General features: G+C 36.5%; 1 protein-coding gene across 16 annotated transcripts in view; it reads left to right on the forward strand.

The window, feature by feature from the left end:
* NOL4 (nucleolar protein 4) overlaps nt 1–22,271 on the forward strand; it is a 521,655-nt gene that overhangs the window by 399,979 nt on the left and 99,405 nt on the right. For 12 of the 16 annotated variants that reach the window (XM_038543558.1, XM_038543556.1, XM_038543553.1 and 9 more), the window contains 2 exons: nt 13,563–13,742; nt 14,469–14,660. In XM_038543558.1, coding sequence (XP_038399486.1) covers nt 13,563–13,742; nt 14,469–14,660 — 372 coding nt within the window. The remainder of the gene's footprint in view (nt 1–13,562; nt 13,743–14,468; nt 14,661–22,271) is intronic. The other 4 variants (XM_038543559.1, XM_038543568.1, XM_038543557.1 and 1 more) reach the window with 1 other exon arrangement.

Genomic DNA, 22,271 nt, shown 5'->3' on the forward strand with positions numbered 1-22,271 from the left:
ACAACATATATATATAAAAGCCTATATTAAGTTTATGGTCATTTAAGTTCAAATACATTCTAAATACACTACATTCTTACTCTCTCCCCCTCTTACATTTTGTGTATATGATGTTGTATTTTACCTTTTTATTTTGTGTATCCCTTAACTAATTTTGCCAATATAATTGATTTTACTACTTTTATTTTTAACCTAGTGATTAATCTACTACCTTTACTATATGTTTGCTTTTACCAGGAATAATTTCCTGTCATAACATTTTTATTTGTACTTTTGGCCTTTTCCAAAGAAGTCTCCTTAACTTTTCTTTTAAGGCTTGATTAATGGTGATGAACTGCTTTAGTGGGTTTTTGTTGTTATTTTTGTGGTTTGTTGTTGTGGGTTTTTTTTTTTTATTTAAATTTTAATTTATTTAATTTTGGTCTGGGAATCTCTTTATCCCTCTTTCAATTCTGAATGATAACTGCTACGTAGAGTATTCTTGGTTTTATTTTATCTTTTATTTATTTATTTATTTATTTATTTATTTATTTATTTATTTATTTATTTTTGCTAGCATTTGAGTTTATCCTGCCATTCCTCTCTGGACTATAGTTTCTGCTGAAAAATCAGCAGTTTAATAGCCTTATAGGCTTTCCCTTGTTATGTAACTATTTGCTTTTCTCTTCCAGCTTTTAAGATTCTCTATTTTTAATTTTTGACATTTTAATTATTATGTGTCTTGGTGTGGACCTTTTGGTGTTCATCTTTTCTGAGTCTCTTTGTGCTTCCTGAACCAGGACATCTGTTTCCTTTCCCAGGTTAGAGAAGTTTTCAACTATTATTTCTTCATGTAAGTTTTCAACTCCTTTCTCTCCTCTCCTTCTGCAGCCCCTATAATGTAAATGTTTGTGTGTTTGATGTCATCCCAGAGGCCTCTTACCCTGTCCTCATTTTTTATTTTTGTTTTTATTTTTTTGGTTTTTGCTGTTCAGTTTGGATGATTTCCACTACCCTGTCCTCCAGATTTCTGAATTTTTTTTTTTTTTATGATAGTCACACACACAGAGAGAGAGAGAGGCAGAGACACAGGCAGAGGGAGAAGCAGGCTCCATGCACCGGGAGCCCGACGTGGGTTTCGATCCCGGGTCTCCAGGATCACGCCCTGGGCCAAAGGCAGGCGCTAAACTGCTGCGCCACCCAGGGATCCCTTTTTTTTTTTTTTTTTTAATTTTTTTTTTTTTGTCTTCCAGATTTCTGATCCATTCTTCTGCTTCCTCTAATCTGCTGTTATCCTCTAGTGTATTTTTCTTTTTTTTTTTATCTTCAGCTCTGATGGGTTCTTTTTTATGTTTTCTATTTCTTTTTTGATGTTTTCACTGAGTTCATCCATTCTTAAGTCTGGCAAGCATCCTTTTTGACCAGTACTTTAAACTCATTATGAGGCATTATGGTCTTGAAAGTAGTGGACTTATGTAGAAGGTATTTTATGGAGCCCATAATACAATCTCATCTGGTCACCAGAACCAGATGCTCCAGGGGTGTGCTTTATGTGGGTTGGGTACACCCTCCAGCTGTGGCTATGCTGATGATCAGGGCTCACTCCCAGCATGGCTGGTTACAATGACTAGCAGCAACTACTGTGGGCACACCACTAAGCAGGGCTGGCCCCAATGTGGCTGACTGAGAAACCCAGCTATAGCAGATGTGGGTATGCTGGTGGTGGGTGAAGTTAGCCCCTACTGCAATTTGGTGAGAAACCAAGTCAAAACTGTTGTGGTTATGCTAATAGTCAGGACTGCCTATCCCCTCCCTCCAATTTTTGGGGCAGGAGCTACTTTGGAGATGTGTTGAACCTGGCCTAGACTACCCACTGGGTGTGGCATGGCAGTAGTGACTTTGGAAGGACTCTGGCCTTCACTGAACCTGCCTGCCAGATATGGTGGGACAGGAGCTGCTTTGGAGGGTTACTTGCCAGGTAGGCATATTGGGTGGGATGAGTTAACAGAACACAGGACAAGCAGTACTAGCCAGGTAGATGGAGGGTGTCAAAACTACCTTTTGCTATTATCTGATCAGTTAACCTGAAAGAGGCAAGAAAGATAGTGTCTGTTAGCACTGACATTCCTGAAGAAAATGCCTAAAGATCCCTACCTTTCCAACAAATACCTAAAGTTAATCAGTAAATCTTCACATACAGTTCAGGTACTTTTCAAACCACTGCCACTGTGCTCTGGTCTAGGAGTTAGTGAGATAGTATGCTGACCTTTTACAAGCAGAATAGCAGAGACTTAGTTTTTTATACTCCTCCAGTTCTCCTGGAGTTAAGCACCCCTGATTTTTAAAGCTTCAGAGTTAAGCCCCATTGATTTTAAAAGCCAGACCTTATGGGTGTTTGTCATCATGGTACAGATCGCCAGTGCTAGGGATGCTCAATTTAGGGCTTGACTCCCTTACTCCTCCAGGGAGACCTCTTGTCTGTGATATTCCTCCTTACCAACCATCCTCAGGTGATACTAGTGCATGCCAATTAAAAGCACTGTTCTAGCCAACATACATCTTGAAGAACAGGCCTGAAAAACTGGTATTATTTGAAATGCCAAAAAATAGTTTTAAAATTATTAATTAAGACATTATCTTTCAGAGGTTATGAGGAAAAGGAATAATATTGAAATAACTAAAATCCCATGAGAATTTTCAAAGTAATCATTAAATTTGGTTCACTATTGGACACTCAATGTCAAGATGAAATGTCCCCTGTGACTTATCTATCCAAAACTGTTTAAGGTTAACCTCAATCATTGGAAAGTATTTACACAATGGAAAATCAGTAAATCAAATAACATATATCAATCCATGGTTATATCAATGGTAATTGCAGATTCGCATGCAGTTGTAAGTATTAAAACAGAGATGTTTTGTGAAATATGACATTTCAATTAACATGTGGAAAAATCTTTTTTTAAGAAAATATTTTATTTATTTATTTGACAGAGAGATAGAGCCAGGCAGCACAAGCAGGGGGAATGGCAGAGGGAGAGGAGAAGCAGGCTCCCCATTGAGCAGGGAACCTGATATGGGACTCGATCCCAGGACCCCAAGATCATGAAGGCAGACATTTAACCAACTAAGCCACCCAGGTACCCCAGAAAAATCTTTTTGACAAAAGTGAGAAATTACAAATGCCTACTTTGAAATATATGAAGACTATGAAGACTGTATCGTTTTGTTGTCTTTATATTTATTTACCAAATGATTGAAAGAAAACTCAGGTAAAATATTAATGGAATATGAAAAACCATAAAGGGAAGGGAAATCAGTAGACATTCTGACACTGAGAAGTAACTGACTTGTAATAGAAATTTTAGATCTCACTAACAGCAGTATTTAGGAGTAAGAAAAATACAACTAATGATGAGGAATGAATTATATTAACACACCAGGGGAAGATTTAAATTTCATACTGAATTTGACAGAAGATACCAATATTAAGAAAATGTAATCTCATAAAATACCATTTTAATGAAGATATCAGTCACTTCCCAGGAAAACTTGAAATGCCCTAAAAATTCATGGGTTAGACATGAAAAGAACTTGATTAAGGGTTTCCCCAACAGAAAACAATGTAACAATTTGCATGATATTAGCAATAATAAATTTGAAGAGCAAAGGAAAGTTTCTAAACTACCAACAGTAAAAGACACATTTCCATCAGACAGGCTAAAATAAAGACTGAATCATTTTTCTATTCTCAATAGGCTGTGGTAATACAAAATAATTGTCATATGAAGAAGCAATCAAAGAGCATGCAGCCAGGAAATGTGAAAAGAAGACAATGTTACAGAGATGTGCCAGGGAGTTACTTAATTTTTAGAATTAACATTCTAAATTTTACTGTATTTTGTGATGATAGTAGTAGCATTTATAGGCTTTTTAGAACCTCATAATTTGTGATTTTTCTCTTATTAAATCTCTTTTGTATCAATTTTTTTCAAATAAGTGAGCCCCATCTCCAAATTTTATAACTTTCAGGCTTCAAAAAACTTGGATCAGATCAATCCTATGAGCTTAGATTGCTGCTCTAAGCATGGGTTAATGATTCTTTAAATGTTGAATAAGTTATTGTTATGTAAAAATATCTGAAATGGAGGAGACTCATCAAACTAATCAGAAGTGTTATAAATTTCAAAATTTATTTTGAAAATTTAAAATGTATTGAAAAAGAAAATAATACACAAAACTACTAATATCAGCCAAATTCAACAGTGATTAGGACTTTCCACACTTTTTTCACTATTTTCCTTTTTTCTGTATTTTAAAGCAAATCCCAGATATTCATGTCATTTCATCTCTTATACCTCAATATGTGTCTCTAACAAATGTGGACATTTTCTTACATAGATATTTACTTAGGCAAATATTAGGTCTTACATCTAGCAAAGTTAGTAAGAATTCAGTGTTACCATGTAATACACCCCATCTATAGCCAATTATTCCCAAGTGTTTTCAAAATGACATTTTGTATTGAGTTTATTTGAATCATGATACAAGCAAGTTCAACACATTTAATTTTATTATAGGTACAAACTCAGACACATTGTGAGTTCAGGTCCAGAAAGCCACAATAAAGTGAACATCACAATAAAGCAAATATCACAATAAAACTAGTCAAATGAATTTTTTGGTTTCCCAGTGTGTATAAAAGTGATGTTTACAATATACTATAGTCTCTTAAGTTGCAATAGCATTGCATCTAAAAAACAGTGCGTATTTTGATGAAAGAACACTTCATTGCTAAAAGATGCTAACCATCATCTAAGCTTTTAGTGAATATTTTTGCTGATGAAGGGTCTTGCCTTGATATTGATGGCTGCCGACTGATCAGAGTGGTGGATGCTGAAGGTTGGGGTGGCTGTGGCAATTTCTTAAAATAAGACAACAAATGAAGTTTGCAAATTGATGGACTCTCCCTCTTACAGTTTATCTCACATGTAGTGCTGTTTGATAGCATTTGACCCACAGAACTTCTTTCAAAATTGGAATCCATCCTCAAACCCAGCACTGCTTTATCAACTGGATTTTTGTAATAATCTAAATCCTTTGTTGTTATTTCAACAATCTTCACAGCATCTTCACCAGGGGTAGATCCCGTCTTAAGAAATCACTTTCTTGAACCAATTCCTCATCTGTTCAAGTTTTATCATGAGATGGCAAGAAATCAGCCATGTCTTCAGGTTCCCCTTCTAATTCTAATTCTCTTGCTATTTATACCACATCTGCAATTACTTCCTCTACTGAGGCCTTGAACCCCTCGAAGTCCTTTTTGAGGACTGGAATCAACATTTTTTTCTTCTTATAGATTTTATTTATTTATTATTTATTTGAGATAGAGCAAGCAAGCAAGCATGCAAGCAGGGGGACCAGTAGAGGCAGGGACAGAGGGAGAGGGAATTTCAAGTAGACACCATACCAGCCACCGATGCTGGGCTTGATCTCCCGACCCTGAGATCATGACCTGAGCTTAAATCAAGATTCAGACACTTAACTGACTGAGCCACCCAGGCACCTCTGGAATCAACTTCCTCTAAACTCCTGTTAATGTTGATATTTTAACCTTTTCCTATGAATTGCAAATGTTCTGAACGGCACTTAGAATGGTGAATCCTTTCTAAAAGGTTTTTAATGTAGATGAATATAAAACCTTTCTAGATGGATTTTGCTCAGATCCATCAGAAGAATTGCTATACATGGAAACTATAATTTTATGAAACTTGTTTCTTAAATAAGTCTTGAAATTCAAAATGACTCCTTGATCTGTTAGGATGAATGTTGTGTTAGCAGGCATAAAACTACTGATCTCATTGTATATCTCCATTAAAGATGGACTGACTAGGTGCATTATCATTATCTTTTTTTAAAAAGATTTTATTTATTTATTCATGAGAGACAGAGAGAGAGAGAGAGGCAGGCAGAGACATAGGCAGAGGGAGAAGCAGGCCCCATGCAAGGTGCCCGATGTGGTACTTAATCATGGATCCCGGGATCACACCCTTAGCTGAAGGCAGACACTCAACCACTGAGCCACCTAGGTGTCCTGGTGCATTATCATTATCAATGAATAGTAATATTTTGAAAGGAATCTTTTGTTTATTCTGAGCAGTAAGTCTCAACATCAGGCTTAAAATGTTCAGTCAACAGTGTTGCAAACAAATGTGCTGTCATCAAGATTTTGTTTTTCCGTTTATAAAGCAAAGGTAGAGTGGATTTGGCATAATTCTTAAGGACCCTAAGATTTTCCTATGGTCAATGAGCATTAGCTTCAACAAAAAGTCACTAGCTGCATTAACTTCTAACAGGAGAGTCAGCCTGTCCTTTGAAGCTTTGAAGCCAGGCATTGACTTCTCTCTAGCTATGAAAGTCCTAGATGAGATCTTCTTCCAATATAAGACTGTTATGTCTTATATTGGAAATGTGTTATTTAGTGTAGCCACCTTTATTATCTTAGTTAAATCATCTGGATAATTTGCGGCAGCTTCTACTTCAGCACTTGCTGCTTCACCTTGCACTTTGATGTTAGGGAGAGAGGTGGCTTCCTTCTTTAAACCTTATGAACTATCCTTTGCTCCTCTGCTAGCTTCAAACAAGAGTTAGGTCCTTGCTCTGGATTATACTTTGGCTTAAGAAAATGTGATGGCTGGTTTGATTTTCTCCGTAGACCACTAAAACTTCCTCCATATCAAGAATATGATTGTTTCACTCTCACCATTTGTGTGTTCGCTGGAAAAGCACTTACAATTTCCTTCAAGAATTCTTCCTTTGCATTTACAATTTGTGACACAAGAGGCCTTGCTTTTGTCCTGTCTCCACTTTTGATATGCTTTTCTCACTAAGCTTGGTCATTTCTAGCTTTTGATTTAAAGTGAGACACATGACTCTTTTACATGACACTTAGAGGCCATTATAAGATTATTAATTGGCCTAATTTCAGTATTGTTGTTATCTTAGGTAATAAGAAGGCCTGAAGAGAGAGAGAGGTGGGGGCACTGCTGGTCAATGAAGCAGTCAGAATACATACACTTTCTCAATTAAATTCACTATCTCTGATGGGCATGGTTTGTGATTACCCCAAACAATTACAATAATAACATCAGTGATCACTGATCATAACTTGCCATAACAATTATAATGAAGAAGAAAAACACTGAAATAGTATGAGTGTTACAAAGTGTGACACAGAGACACAAAGTGAGCTTAATGCTATTGGAAAACTGGTGCTGATCAACTTGCTTGCCACAGGGTTTTCACAAACTTTTACTTTATAAAGAAGCAAAAACCAAGACCCCACAATATCTGTAAAATGCCATAAAACAAGGTACGCCCGTACACTTCTAAATCTCTTCTAATGTATCACTTGTTTTTCCTGTGTCACTTTTTGCAGAACCAGCCAGTCGTCCTGTACAAGGTCTCATATTTTGGAAGTCTCTTTGCTTTTTCTAGTGTTATTCAACTTGTTCTATCTGCCTTATTTCTTATAGATAGAAGTTAGTTCTGGGCTAGTGGTTCCAAACTTGAAAGTGCATTAGGATACCCTAGGGGGGCATGTGAAAACATAGATTGCTGGGTCTAGCCCCAAAGTATCTCATTTAGGTCGTCTTGGATGGGGGCCAATAATTTGTATTTCTAATAAGTTCCCAGGAGATGCAGTTACTGCTGACATAGTAGGCATTGTCTGAAAACCACTGCTTCTAGACTGCTCATATTTTTAATGATTCTAAGATTGCCTAATATATTCAGTAATGAATAACTAATATATATATTTTTAGAATTTATTTATTTATTTTTTAAAGATTTATTTATTTATTTATGATAGACACAGAGAGAGAGAGAGAGAGAGAGAGAGAGAGAGAGGCAGAGACACAGGCAGAGGGAGAAGCAGGCTCCATGCTGGGAGCCCGATGCGGTACTCAATCCCAGGACTCCAGGATCGCGCCCTGGGCCAAAGGCAGGCGCCGAACCGCTGAGCCACCCAGGGATCCCCTATATGTTTAAAAGCTGACTGAATTCAGTAAAGTTATAGAATAACAAATCAATATACAGAAATCTGTTGTGCTTTAACTATACTTGAATTTAAAAAAATCTTGTGTTTCTATACACTAATAACAACTATCAGAGAAATTAAGACAACTATCTCATTAACAATTACATAAAAAAAGAGTAAAATACCTAGGAATTAACATAATCGAGGAGGAAGCGAAAGATCTATGCACTGAAAAGTATGACATTGATAAAAGAAATTAAACCAACACGAACAAATAGAAAGATATTCCCTGCTGATTGATTGGGAGAAATAATATCATTAAAGTGTCCTTAATACCCAATATAACCTACAGATTCAATGCAATATTATCAAATAAATAAAATTTATTTAGACACATGAAAATTCAATGGCATTTTTCACAGAAGTAGGACAAATAATCCTAAAATTTGTATGGAGCCACAAAAGACCCCAAATAGCCAAAGCAGTCTTGACAAAGAGAAACAAAGCTGTATGCATCATGCTCCCTGATTTCAATATGTATTAAAAACCTATAGTAATTAAAGTTATATAGTATTGTCATAAAAACCAATACATAGGATCAGTGGAACAGAATAGGAAGACCAGAAATAAATCCATGCATATATGGTCAATTAATTCATGATAAAGCCAAGAACAGACAATAGGGATAGACAGTGTCTTCAATTAACAATGTTGGAGTACGTGGGTGGCTCAGTGGTTGAGTATCTGCCTTTGACTCAGGTTGTGATCCCAGGGTCCTGGGATCAAGTTCCACATCAGGCTCCCCTCAGGGAGTCTGCTTCTCCCTCTGCCTATGTCTCTTCTTCTCTGTGTCTCTCATGAGTAAATAAATAAAAATCTTAAAAAAAAAAACAATTTTGGAAAAATTGGACAGCTGCTTGCAAAAGAATGAAACTAAACCATTATCTTACACCATACACCTAAAAAAACTTAAAATGGATTGAAGACTTGAACATAAGACCTGAAACCATGAAACTCTGAAAGAATATACAGGTGGTAATTTTGATGTCTGTGTTGGTGATGATTTTTGGATTTGACACCAAACGTAAAAGTAAACAAATGGGACTACATCAAACTAAAAAGCTTTTGCACAGTGAATGAAACCAACAACAGGAGAACATACTTGCAAATGTTATATCCAATAAGAGACCAAGATCTAAAATATATAAGAACTCCTACACCTCAACACTAAAATACCAACCCATTCAATTACCCCCATACCAAGTGCAGGGGATCTGAATAGATATTTTTCTAAAGAAGATGTACATATGGCCATTAAGCCCTTGGAAAGATGTTCAGTATCGCTTTATCAGGGAAATGCAAATTAAAACTACAACAGGGTATATGTTAGTTTACAGTCTCACCAATAGTGCACAAGTGTTCTCTTTTCTCCATACTTGTGCACTGTTGGTGAGACTGTACATTGGTCTATCCACTATGGAAAACAATATGAATGTTCTTCAAAAAATTAAAAATAGAAGTTTTGTATGGGGGCACTTGGGTGACTCAACTGGTTAAGCGTTGACTCTTGGTTTTGGCTCAGGTCATGATCCGTGGGTCCTGAAATCAAGCCCCACATCTGGCTCAAAATAGAATCTATTTGGGACTTATTCTCCTCTTTCTCTCCCTCCTCCTCTATCTTTCCTCCTCATGCATTCTTTCTCTCTCTCCCTCTCTCCTTCTCTAAAATATAAAATTCTTAAAAAATAAAATGAAATGAAATAAGTTTCATATGATCCTCCAATTCTACTTATGGGTGTTTGTCTGAAGAAGATGAAAACACTAACTGGAAAGGTTATCCACTCCCATGTTCATTGTATTATTATTTATAATACCCAAGACTGGAAGCAACCTGTGTCCTTGATGGATCAAGAAAACATAGTGAATGTATACAGCAGAATATTATTCAGCTACAAGGAGGTCTTCCCATTTGTGACATGAACCTTGAGGTCATTCTGCTAAGTGAAAAGAGAGAAAGGCAAATATCGAATGATCTCACACATGGAATCTTGAAAAACAAAACAAAAAGTCAAGCTCAGATATAGAAAATAAGTTGATATATTGCCAGAGTTGGAGGAGGATGGTCAGTGGACGGGGAATAGGTGAAGGGAGTCAAAAGGGACAAATTTTGAGTTATAAAGTAAGTCATAGAGATGTAATGTACAGCATGATGACTCTAGTTAATAATATACTGCATATTAGAAAGTTAGTAAATCTTAGAAGTTCTCATCACAAACAATTTTGAAATTATATATGGTGGCAGTGAAATATATCAAATATCAAATCATTATTATATACCTGAAACTAATATAATGTTGCTTGTCAATTATAGCTCAATTAAAAAGGAAGTAACTGACAAGGTAAATTTTTAATTAACAGTTTATTTTATTTTTTTAAATCCTAACAACTTTTTTTTTTTTAAGATTTTACTTATTTATTCATGAGAGACACACACACACAGAGAGGCAGAGACACAGGCAGAGGGAGAAGCAGGCTCCATGCAGGGAGCCCGATGTGGGACATGATTCTGGGTCTCCAGGATCAGGCACTGGGCTGAAGGTGGCACTAAACCACTGAGCCACCCGGGCTGCGCCTAGCAGTTTAAAAGTTAATTCGAATTCTGTACAGCTCTAATTGTTCACTTTTTCAGAAACATTTCTTATCTTATTCCCACTATGTGCCTGACATTGTGCAAAGTTATAAGGATGGAAAAGGCATGGTCCCTGAGTGACCCCAACCTCAAGTAACTCTTGGGCTGTGTGGAAGATGGACATATGAGCTAACTTGTATAATACTTCGTGATCAGTGCTGTGACAGAGCTGTGTTCAAACTAATATGAAAACATGAATGTCTTCCACTAAATTCATGAGATTCTTCCCTTATTTAGGGCATGATAAAGAAATAAAAGGTTTGTCTTTATTTCCCTTGGCTGCGTGAATCACAAATGGCCCCTATGGCCTCAGCTCTTCTATCAAGCATGGCAGTGTTGCTGTCCGAGCCATTCTATGCTCTGACCACAGAATAAGCAAACAGATTGGGCCTCCTTTTTCTAGGAGTGGACAGCAGTGGGGTGGCTTTCTAGGTCCAGAGCTACCAGTTCTATAAGGGTGGTAAAAATGTGAGAAAATCAAAGTGTAATTGTATTTTTCAAGAGGTCTTTGCTAAGGAGAACTACAGGTTATCTCAAGAGGGGAAAAATGAAATACATAATTTAGGCAAAAATATACCATTGGTCCTGTGAACACCTGTGTTATGAGGATAAGCAAGGTTTCATCCAAAAGGCCTAAGTGGTGATTCCTTAACATTTTTGTTTCTTTTATTTTGTGATTTGATTTGTGCGCACCTGGATGGCTCAGTTGGTTAAGTGTCTGCCTTTGGCTCAAGTCATGATCTTGGGGTCTTGGGATAGAGCCCCACATTGGGTTTCCTGTTTGGTGGGGAGCCTGCTTCTCCCTCTCCCTCTGATGTTCCCTCTACTTATGTTCTCACTTTCTGTCAAATAAATAAATAAAATTTTTTTTTTAAAAAAAAGATTTGATTTGGAATTTTTTAAAAGATTTATTTATTTATTTATGAGAGACACAGAGACATAGGCAGAGGGAGAAGCAGGCTCCCCACTGGGAGCCCGATGCAGGACTTGATTCTGGTATCACACCCTGAGCTGCAGGCAGATGCTCAACCATAGAGCCACCCAGGTGTCCCTGATTTGGAATTTTTAAAATTACACTTGGAATATGAAAATGATTGCTCCTGAAATAAAGGCTTCTTAGGGTATGGTCATCCAAAGTTCTTAAAAATTAAGGTAGGGTTATGGTGTAAAGACTACCATATTTTATGTGGGTCGCTAAAAGGCTATAGTAATTTTTATGGCTTGTTTCTGTTTTATCATCCCAATACTCATATTCCCCATTTTTTTGAAAAAGGACTTTATTTTTTAAAGTAGTTTTAAGGTCACAGCAAGATTGAGAGGAAGATGCAGAGATTTCCACATACCTCCTGCCCATATGCATGTATAACCTCCCTCATTATCAATGTCCACTTAGCAGAGTGGTACTTTTGTTATAATTGATGAACTTACATTGATAAATTATAAATACCCAAAGTCCATGGTTTATATTAGGAGTCATGGTATTGTCTGTTCTATGGGTTCATAGAAATATATAGTGACATGTATCCACCATTATAGTATCATATAGAATATTCCCAGGGCCCTAGAAAACCTCTGTGCTTTGCCATTTCATCCCCCACCCCACTCCCCAAACCCCTGGCAACCAATGATCTTTCTCAACTGTTCATAGTTCTGCTTTTTCCATTATGTCTTATAGCTCAAATCATACAATATGTAACCTTTTCAGATTGGCTTCTTTCACTAACAGGTATTTGGTGTTCCACTATAGTGCCACTCTAGACTCAACTGCAAAGGACTAAAACTCAGATTTAAGCAAAGAAAGACTAAGGGGGGAGGGGTGTGGGAGGTGGGTTAATTTCAGGCACAGTTGAATCTAGAATCTCAGATGACATTATTAGCACTCTATTCTGCTTAGCCTTGCTGTATTCAACTTAATTTCAGTTACCCAGAGGTAAAGTTGGGGCACACCTGGGTTAGAGAAGGTTGCCGCCCTGGGATTGGCACTCTCACCTGGTGGAACAGAAGCTGTTCCTGAAAGGAAAAGATGCCACATGGACAAAAAAGTAGGAGCTACCACAGCAGGACCCATGGTTGGTCTTGAACCCTATTGAAGTTTGCGAGAACTGCGCTGATCGGCATTTATCTTCCGTTAAGCTTTAGGAAGCATTAAGCTTAACATGATTCTGAGGAAACCTAGTTCTTTTTTTCTGCCAAAATTCAGGGCCATGATAAGACTCACAATTTAAAAACTGATTTTCAAGACGTTGTCTTATAATTAGCACCCCTTAGTATCAATATTTTGTGTAGTCCTTGTGGGGCACATCTATTAAATATATCCACCCCTTAGGTTCCTTATCTGTTAAAAACATTACTAATATGGTTAGACTGACTAAGCCCTGAGGTCATTTCTAAGGATGTGTGTGATTCAATGATTCTTTTGCAAAGGTGATTAAAGGTTAATCTGTCTTCCCTCCTTCCCTTCTTCCCTCCCTCCCTCCCCTTCCTTCCTTCCTTCCTTCCTTCCTTCCTTCCTTCCTTCCTTCCTTCCTTCCTTCCTTCCTTCCTTCCTTCCTTCCTTCCTTCCTTCCTGAGTATATTAAGTGGGAACTATCTTTGCGCTCGAAAAGCTAAATTCGATAGAACTTTCTGTAGTGTTAGAAATGTTCATGCAGCTATGGAATACTGGTAATGCGACCAGCATGACTGGGGAGGTAGATTTTTCTTCTCCTCTCCCTTCATTCCGATTCAAATGAAAATAGCTACAACTCTGGGATTCACTTCTTTGAGCAAGATCTTTGAGATCTTTGAGAAATTAAAAGCTGCGTTTGTCTGCCGTGCGATGGATTTACAAGCAGCAATCTGCGCCTCTCTTTGCAGTCTCCGGCACATAGCTACTCAAGCTACGAGTCTGGCAAAAATGAGAGCGTAGACCGAGGTGCCGAGGACCTGTCCCTGAACAGGGGAGATGAGGACGAAGATGAGCACGACGAGCACGACGACTCGGAGAAAGTGAACGAGACCGATGGCGTTGAGGCCGAGCGGCTGAAGGCCTTTAATGTGAGTCCGGCCACCCTCCCCGCGTGGCTTCCTTTACCGCTTCACTTTGGTGTTGTTGCTTGTTGGTAAATGTGGCTATTCTAGAGACATGTCTGTTTAATTTACAGAAGGATTTAAAAAGTACATGAAACACTCTTTGCCAACCAGACACCAGAATTGCTGTGTTTTGTTTAGAATTTTAAAGCCAAATGTGAGCTGAAAACTGGATTTGTGTTGTGTGAGTATGCATGTTTACCTAGTGGATGAGGGGCCTCGGCTTCTTCCTCGGAAGAGTATGCCTGTCACCAGTTATTTCTCCCGCCTTCCCGGCTTATCTAATTATGCATGACAAGAGAGTCCATTGTTTTCAGAGATGATTGCACTGTGCAGTGTCACAGTGGAGCAGTCGCATTTATCCTTAATGGAGAATTTTATGGGGTCCTTAATTGTCACAGTGTACTGTTATTTCCTGATTTTTTTTCCCTACACAATAGTCTATACTTTTCTGTCTGTGTGTCTGTCTGTCTGCCTCTCTCTCTCTTTTTTTCTCTCTATTTTTTTTTTAATCCAACCATTTCGAAAGCCTTTAAAAGGGTGTTTGCGTAAAATCTCTGGCTTTCCATGGCAAAGTTCTCCAGTGCATAAAGCAGAAAAGAGTATTTTCCTATCGGTAATCAAGACAGGAAGCTAGGAACAGCAGAGAGCAGTCCTCCAAACCCTTCTCCTCTGTCTCCCTCTTGCCAACAGATGTTTGTCAGGCTGTTTGTAGATGAAAACTTGGACCGAATGGTCCCAATCTCTAAGCAGCCCAAAGAAAAGATCCAGGCTATCATTGACTCATGCAGGCGACAATTCCCTGAGTATCAAGAGCGTGCCAGAAAACGTATACGTACTTACCTCAAGTCCTGCAGGCGGATGAAAAGAAGTGGTTTTGAGATGGTGAGTTTTGAATTAAAACACAGCCCTAGATTCCATCAAAATCCCACATGTAAACCATGACACTATTTTTTTTTTCATCTTAGTGTCTTTTTTTATTTTTTCCATAATGTCAGGTCCAAGGGGTTTTTGTTTGCCTGTTTGTTTTTCCCCCCTTCTCCTTTTCATCTTCCTGAAGTATTTACCCCCTTTGTCACTCAATAAGGAATACCTGATGAGACCAGTGCTCACAGGCACATGTGGTACCATGTCATGGAAAATGACGGTGATATGAGTAAAAACCAATGAGAACCAGCATCTCATTTTTGTTTGTCTTCTGTCACTGCTAAAGCAGATTAAACTTAACCAAGTCTCCAACTGAAGCACAAGTCGTTGCTTTAGATGGCCCATGAGAATTGCTTTCTCTGGAACCAAAGAAAATGGATGAATCCACCTAAGTAATACTGTTTTCATACCAGTGGTTAACAGGTAGCATGCCTTGAAAGTAAAGATCAGGGAACTGAAAATCCTCATGTGAAAAATAAGGTTTTGTTGTACATGGTGTATTTGTGTGCTTGTGGATGGTACATGAGCTTTCATATTCATCTGGGCTTTACAGATGGATGAGATTTTGTTGACATCAGATTGTTTACAGATAGAAATCAGTTATCAATGGTTTCTGAACTTTGTTCTATTTCAGCTGGCTCTAATTGTTATTCCTAGAAATAGTGTATACATTTACAATGTGCTTTTTAAATTTTTGTTTTTTAATGCATGTGAGCAGCAATGTATCAGAAATTTTCTGAAGCCATTTCCCCCCTTTTCTTGGCTCCATCAAAGCTAGGAACTGTTAGTGTTTGTGATCAGTGTCTGTAATGCATTAGTTGTGAAGGGGTGGTGCTGGTGAAGCTAGGAGAGGTTTCAGAGATGTCATTTGGAGAAATAGCTTTTTAGATCTAAATGCAATGACAAAAGCAGTAAATCCACTATCTACTATCAGTCCTTCCCCGCTGGCTTGTAAAAATACCTTCAGTATTTATTTATTTATTTATTTATTTATTTATTTATTTATTTATTTATAGAATTGACAGGGGTAGGGGAATGGACAGAGAGGGAGGGAGAGAGAGAATCTTAAGCAGGCTTCACACCCAGCATGGAGCTTGCCACAGGGCTCAATCTTATGACCCTGAGATCATGACCTGAATTGAAATCAAGAATCTAATGCTTAACTGATGGAGCCACCCAGGTGCCCTCCTTGTATATCCTATAAAACAGAATCTTTATAGACTCTCTGACTTTAAGAGAGGCAATCTGCCTAGTTGGGACCAAGCTCAATGTTCAGTCCTCAGAGAGCCTGGTTTGGAGTTCTCGATCCACCACCCTGGAGCTGTGTGACTGGCACATTGCTTCAGATACCTACACTCAGATGCCTCTAGTAGAGGTGGTAACTCCTAATTTATAAAGTTATGAGTATTATATAAGTTGTCACTTGTAAAGTTCTGCAAGCCATTTCTGACACATGGTAGTCACTCAATAAATCTTAAATCTGAAAATATTTTAAATATTATTTAATCTATCATCTGATGAAAGCTTCCCAAACCGTTTGTATTAAACAATCACAGAATACTCCATTTAAGTATTTGTTTACTTCTCAGAATAACTATATTGAAGCCAGAGTTTGTAGTGCATAAGTCATTTTAAAATAAAAATGGCATTGCTATGCCTGATCAAACTGAATTATGGCAGGAGTGGTGGCACAGAATAAAAGAGAAGGAGAGTTTGCTTGAGGAAATTAAAGCTATTTATCCCTTTACTCAGTTATTGAAAAATTATTATTGCCTACTCAATAGGAAAAAGATGACAGACAGCGTAGCTAAGCAGGTGTAAAAGTCTAGAGTCCTGGCATTGACTTTTAGTTCAGAACCATTTAGCAGCTGATATAAAATTGCAATTGAACCTAAATATGTCTCATTCAGAATAGAATGTACAATATATACTTTCCTTTTTCAGTAACAATAAAGATGATATCATCTATCAAGGTTTTTATTACCAGCATCTGGCATTACTATTTCTTTTCCTAATCTTGTAATATTATTTAGAGATTCTTTGGTAAAAATTATCTTATTTTCCATTAATTATTTTTATGAGAAAAAAGCCATTGTCTTGTAAGATTCCTATATCCTTTAAAGGCATATTTGAGACTCACAGGTTTTCCTGTTGATTGTATTTATTTACTTCAACATGGACATCTATTTGTTGTAAACCCTGTGCTATGCATAGAGAAGGACAAAAGTTGAGATTCAAAGTCATATAGTTTTGCAAACTAATCTTAAAGAAATATACTATAAAGAAATGCTATTTTATTTTTATTCATTCATTTATTCAATAATGTACATATATTATATAAAGTTATAAGCAGAAATATTAGAGATTTCTGACCAGTTAATTAGGAAAAATTAACATGTTCCCTGATCATTATGATTCATTGAGGTGACAAGTTGTGGGAAGTAAAGTAAGTACTTAAGTAAAAATACAAGGCCAAATATAATTAAATGTTAAATGAGCAACATGAATGAAAATTTATATTGCAGGTTAGTTTTTTTATATATATTTATTCAGTAATGTACTACTGGAAATAGCAAATCTACCATCCAGCTGACCCTTGGAATCTTTTCTTTTTTTTAATATATCACTTCATTGTTACGGGACATGGGAAAGGATTAGGTGCCATTTTGAATACTTATCTAGAAGAGATAGGAAAAATGTATGACTAGGGCAGTAGTAATTGCAGCTAAATATAGTATGTGAATATTTTTGCCCTCACTTTTTAAATTTGATATAAAGTAATATCCATAGTTTTTTAAAAATCGGAACAGCATTAAATATAAAATCTTGTTTTCTGTTGTGTTTTATGTAGGTAGACATGAAAAAAAAGTCTTGTTTTCAGCAGGTTTTTACATACAAATTATTCTGTAAGACTTCACAGGTCAACAAGACAACATAAGAATTTTTAAAAATATAATTGTAAAATGAAATTGTTAAGTGTAGGATTGTTTGGTAGGATATTCCATCTTATAAAATGAAAGTGGCATTCAACAAGCTTATCTCTTCCAGTCATTTGGGCTTTCTAAGCCAGAAGACTCCTTCAGTAGAGTAAAACACAAAATATTGAATTATATGTTTTGTGTTGACTTCGAGAAATTCAGAGATAATCCCATAGAAGTGGTTTATCACAACATATAGTAGTTAAGAATGTTGGCATTCATTTTTGTTAATTTCCCACTGTCATTAATACAAAATATATTCATGGTTAATAATAATTATCTCTTAAGAATTTACATGCCAACATAAATACTTTTAACTGACTTCACTGAATTCACATAAATATTAGAGTAGGTATTTATACATTTTTTTCACTAGAATTAACAAGACCCCACAGATGTTGATTGCTTAAGCAGCCAAAATTTCATGCCATCACTGTGAATGGTCTCTGTAAAGGATGAAGTACAATAACTATATTACTATTGTTATATAACTATCACTATATTACTTTATATTATGATTCTTTTCTACACCTTTTCACCAAGTCACTGTTACCAATCCTTTCAAATCATAAAATCCTCAGTGTTGAATATCAAAGGTCACCTTTTATGAAAAATAAATCTCATAAGTTTGATCCAGAGTATTGTTGTAGTTTTCATTAGATTTTTAGAACCCAATGAATGGGCTAAACAGCCATAAAATTAATCCTTTAACAAACATATCCAATTGCTACTGATTTAGTTGTGCACTTTTGACTCTCAAATTACTTTAGTTTTCTGAAGAATATCTGTTGATTATTCTAGAATAAAAATGTTTGTCCAAGATGCCCTGATCTTAAATTCAAGAGCAGGTATAACAGATAAGATCATAAAAGCCAAACTTTATGAACAAGATGGGATTGGCCCATACCTGAGTAGTCTGTGTTATAACGATGTTTTCTCTTTTTGAGTTTGAGCGTATATTGTTAGAGACTGTTTCACCATGCTGCATATGTTTACATGTATTTTTTATAAAACTGAAAAGATATTTAGGGGAGCTATTGTAAGACACTTGTGGTCTATCATTCCTACTGTATCTCAAATTGCGCCACTATACTAAGATAGATCAGATACCCTAATATTTGAGTTCAATAAATTCAGCATCTTGAAAACTTACCTATTTACTTATTTTTAAAATATCATGTGATTCACTATGTTTGGAGAAATAGGTCTATGACATACTCGTAGTATTTTACTAAGTGTTTTTTCCACTAGGCTACTAAAATGTCCATAAATTACCTTATTTCAGAAACTTCCTTCCAAATGTAATACAAGAAAAAAAAAAGTGCCTCTCCTATGTAGATAGAATGCTTTTTATTTTCTCTTGCCTAGGACCATGCAACTAAATATGTTCCCTTGTGTGCCTCACTGCCAGCAAGTTGAGAGCCAAAGTTTATCTGAAGTACTAGTTATCCTTTCATTTAATTGATGAAAGGTATATATTTCTTTAATGGCTCTGATATTTATTTTAGGGGGAAATGTGACATATTAATTTAAAAAATATTTAAATCTAATTATAGAAACACCATGTTTTAATACCATAATGAAAATTCTTTATTATACTATTTCTTTTTTATTTTATTTTTTATACTATTTCTTTTTAATCGCATCCTATAGTACCCTCCTCAGCTATTTTGATATCTAGTCTCCTGAGCTTATGACTCTTTCATCAGAAAAGAAGTAATGTTTAAGCAATAGTACATTTTTTAAGGGAATTTCCCTAATTACATCATTTGCCTTTAGTTGTCTAATGCAGATGAAAGTAGAAAGATTGGAATTTGATTTCAATTTAAAACTTCCCTGGTAGGAGCATTGCAAAAGCTGCAGTGACATTGGCTGTTCATTCTTTAGCAAATGGAGATATAAAGAATGAATTCAAGTGCTTCTTTAGACTGAAACTTTGATTAGAGATATACCCATCCATTTGTTCATACAAGGTCATGATTAAAAACTCTGTAATAACCTGTGCAGTCATTTTTCACGTTATTATTCCCATAACTGTGTAGGTTTCTGTCTTTGTGACCAATTAACTTAATTGATACTAATTAGCAAACACATTTTGTTTGAATTCCCCACCTGCTACTTGTACCAACTTTTGGTCTCTATTTTATAAATGTCATCTCCATCCCCCAGGATACTTTCATGCCATCTTCTGAGGTCTTTATTCATAGTATTTCTTTTTAATTACATCCTCTAATACTCTCCTTAATAATTTTACTATCTGACCTTTTGAATTCGCAATTCTTTTTTCTTTCTCAGTTTCAAGATCTACATCTCTATTTTACTTTGGCCATTGTTAACATGGATGTATCTAGCCTTGGTTATCACTCAAAGAATCTACATAAGCAATATTAAAAACTTTCATAATCATCTGAAATTTTTTAAGTATCTGCCACTGTCTTTACAGAGGAAATGTCCTCATTGTATTTGCCCCTGGATGACCCCAAAGCCTCTGTTCCCCCATCATTCAGTTTCTGTCACAATGTTGTTTCGTCAACCATCCCAATGCTTCTATTTCCAATTTTCCTTTACCATAGAGAGAGAAAAATTTCTTCTCTTCTGACTTAAAAAAAGTCCTCAAACTCAAAGAAAGTATTTCATCTCATGTCTCTTCTACAATCTGAGACCATTCTTCTTTGCCATTCAATAATCCTGAAAGATTATTTTATACTCACAGATCATGCATATTACCATCAACTCTCCTGATGATCCCTCACATTCAGACTCTGGTTCTCACTACCCTATTGAATTGGTTCTTTAAAAGATCACATAGTCATGTGATCTTTGCACCAGATCCAAACATTGCATTCTCAGTGAAATCACCTCCATTTTCTTGAGGCTCTTGTTGCTCTCCCTTCTTATTTACCTTTCCTTGCTTTTGAGCCACTTACGAAAATCCTGGGCTTGGCCATGTACTGTGTCTTTCTGAATCTACAGCTACTGAGGGCTGTTGTGTGTAAGCAGCTCTTCCCATAGAGTCCCAGTCATCTGCAGAGCTTTTGTATTTCATTTCCAAATGTCAGCCAGATGCTGGACAAATGTGTTGTTCTATCCGCAGAACTCTTTGTATTTTCCACCATTCATACTCTCCACTGGTCTTTCACCTCATCTACCAAATCACCAGTAAATTCCTCTTGACTGGGCTCTTTCTGGTAATAGTGCCACTAATGTCATTTACAGCAGTGCTCATAAACCTGGAATGAGACTGGATTCTTTCTTATATTTATGGCTTACATCCTACCATTCACTGGATTCCGTTTATTCTTTCTTTGCTATGATTCTTGAATCAGTCTAATAATTTTGACCTTTGGGCAGCCCAGGTGGCTCAGCATTTTAGCGCCACCTTCAGCCCAGGGTGTGATCCCTGAAACCAGGGATCGAGTCCCACATCAGGCTCCCAGCATGGAGCCTGCTTCTCCCTCTGCCTGTGTCTGTGCCTTTCTCTCTCTGTGTCTCTCATGAATAAATAAATAAAATCTTAAAAAAATAATTTTGACTTTTATCATTAACCACTTTACTTCTAGTCCTTCATACTTCATACCTATACTCCTACAGAATCCTAACTAGCCTATTTTCATTTTATACTCCCCCCACCCTCTATTCCCAGGCAGGGACAGAACTAGGATTTGTGCCTGAAAGTTATAAAGTTGGAGCCTTTCATTAAAAGAAAAGTAATACACCATTATTAGCAAAAATTTAAGTAGAAGGATGAATATTTATTTCTAATTAGAAAAGATTTCTACCCCCAAAATCTTCAAAAACAGAAGTCTTGAAGATTCAAACCCTTCTCTCTGACATCTCTTTAGACAATTTTCAGACACACTTACATTTAAATATTTTCCAATTTTCACATGGCTTTCCCCTCCCTATCCACATACTTACAATACCCAGAAACTCTGTGAGTCCCATCCAGTTGAAAGGCCCTTGTGTCTAAATTTCATTGGCTATATGAGAAATCTGTCTTTGCTCCCGGAGTAGTCTTCCTTGATTCTGGCTTTGATGTCAAACTTTTGCCACATCAGAAAAAGTTCTGAGTTTCTTATAATAATCAAGTATGGCCTTTTGAAACTTAGAGGCCTAGGTTCAATTCCTGTACAACTCTGTGTGATGTTTCTGAATCTCCAATTTTCTAAAGGAGAGGACTGTTGGGGTATTATATGTGATAATGTATATGAAATATTTAGCATATGATCTGGCCTCTTTCTATCCTTTTTTTCCTAATATGTTCAATTCTTTCGTTTCTCAACTTGAACTCTCACACAGGATTTCTGGTACTTTTCTCCTCGTGTGCTCTTGTGGTCCACTGATTGTTCCTGACTCAGGGATAATGAGTACTGTTCTCTCATTATTTACTAAATATATTAAGGTTGAAGAGTAATTAGAGTGTAAAGAATATAGCCAACATAGTTGTAAGACTGACTTATCACTGGATCTTTTAGTTTTAGCAAAATGTTGACCTAAGCCTCGTGGAGTACCCCTCATACACCGCACCCACCTTCCCTCTACAAATACACAAATACTGAGTAGAATATAATAACTTTTTAAATACCTAGCT

This window comes from Canis lupus, chromosome 7 (assembly GCF_011100685.1).
Source record: "Canis lupus familiaris isolate Mischka breed German Shepherd chromosome 7, alternate assembly UU_Cfam_GSD_1.0, whole genome shotgun sequence".
NCBI lineage: Eukaryota > Metazoa > Chordata > Mammalia > Carnivora > Canidae > Canis > Canis lupus.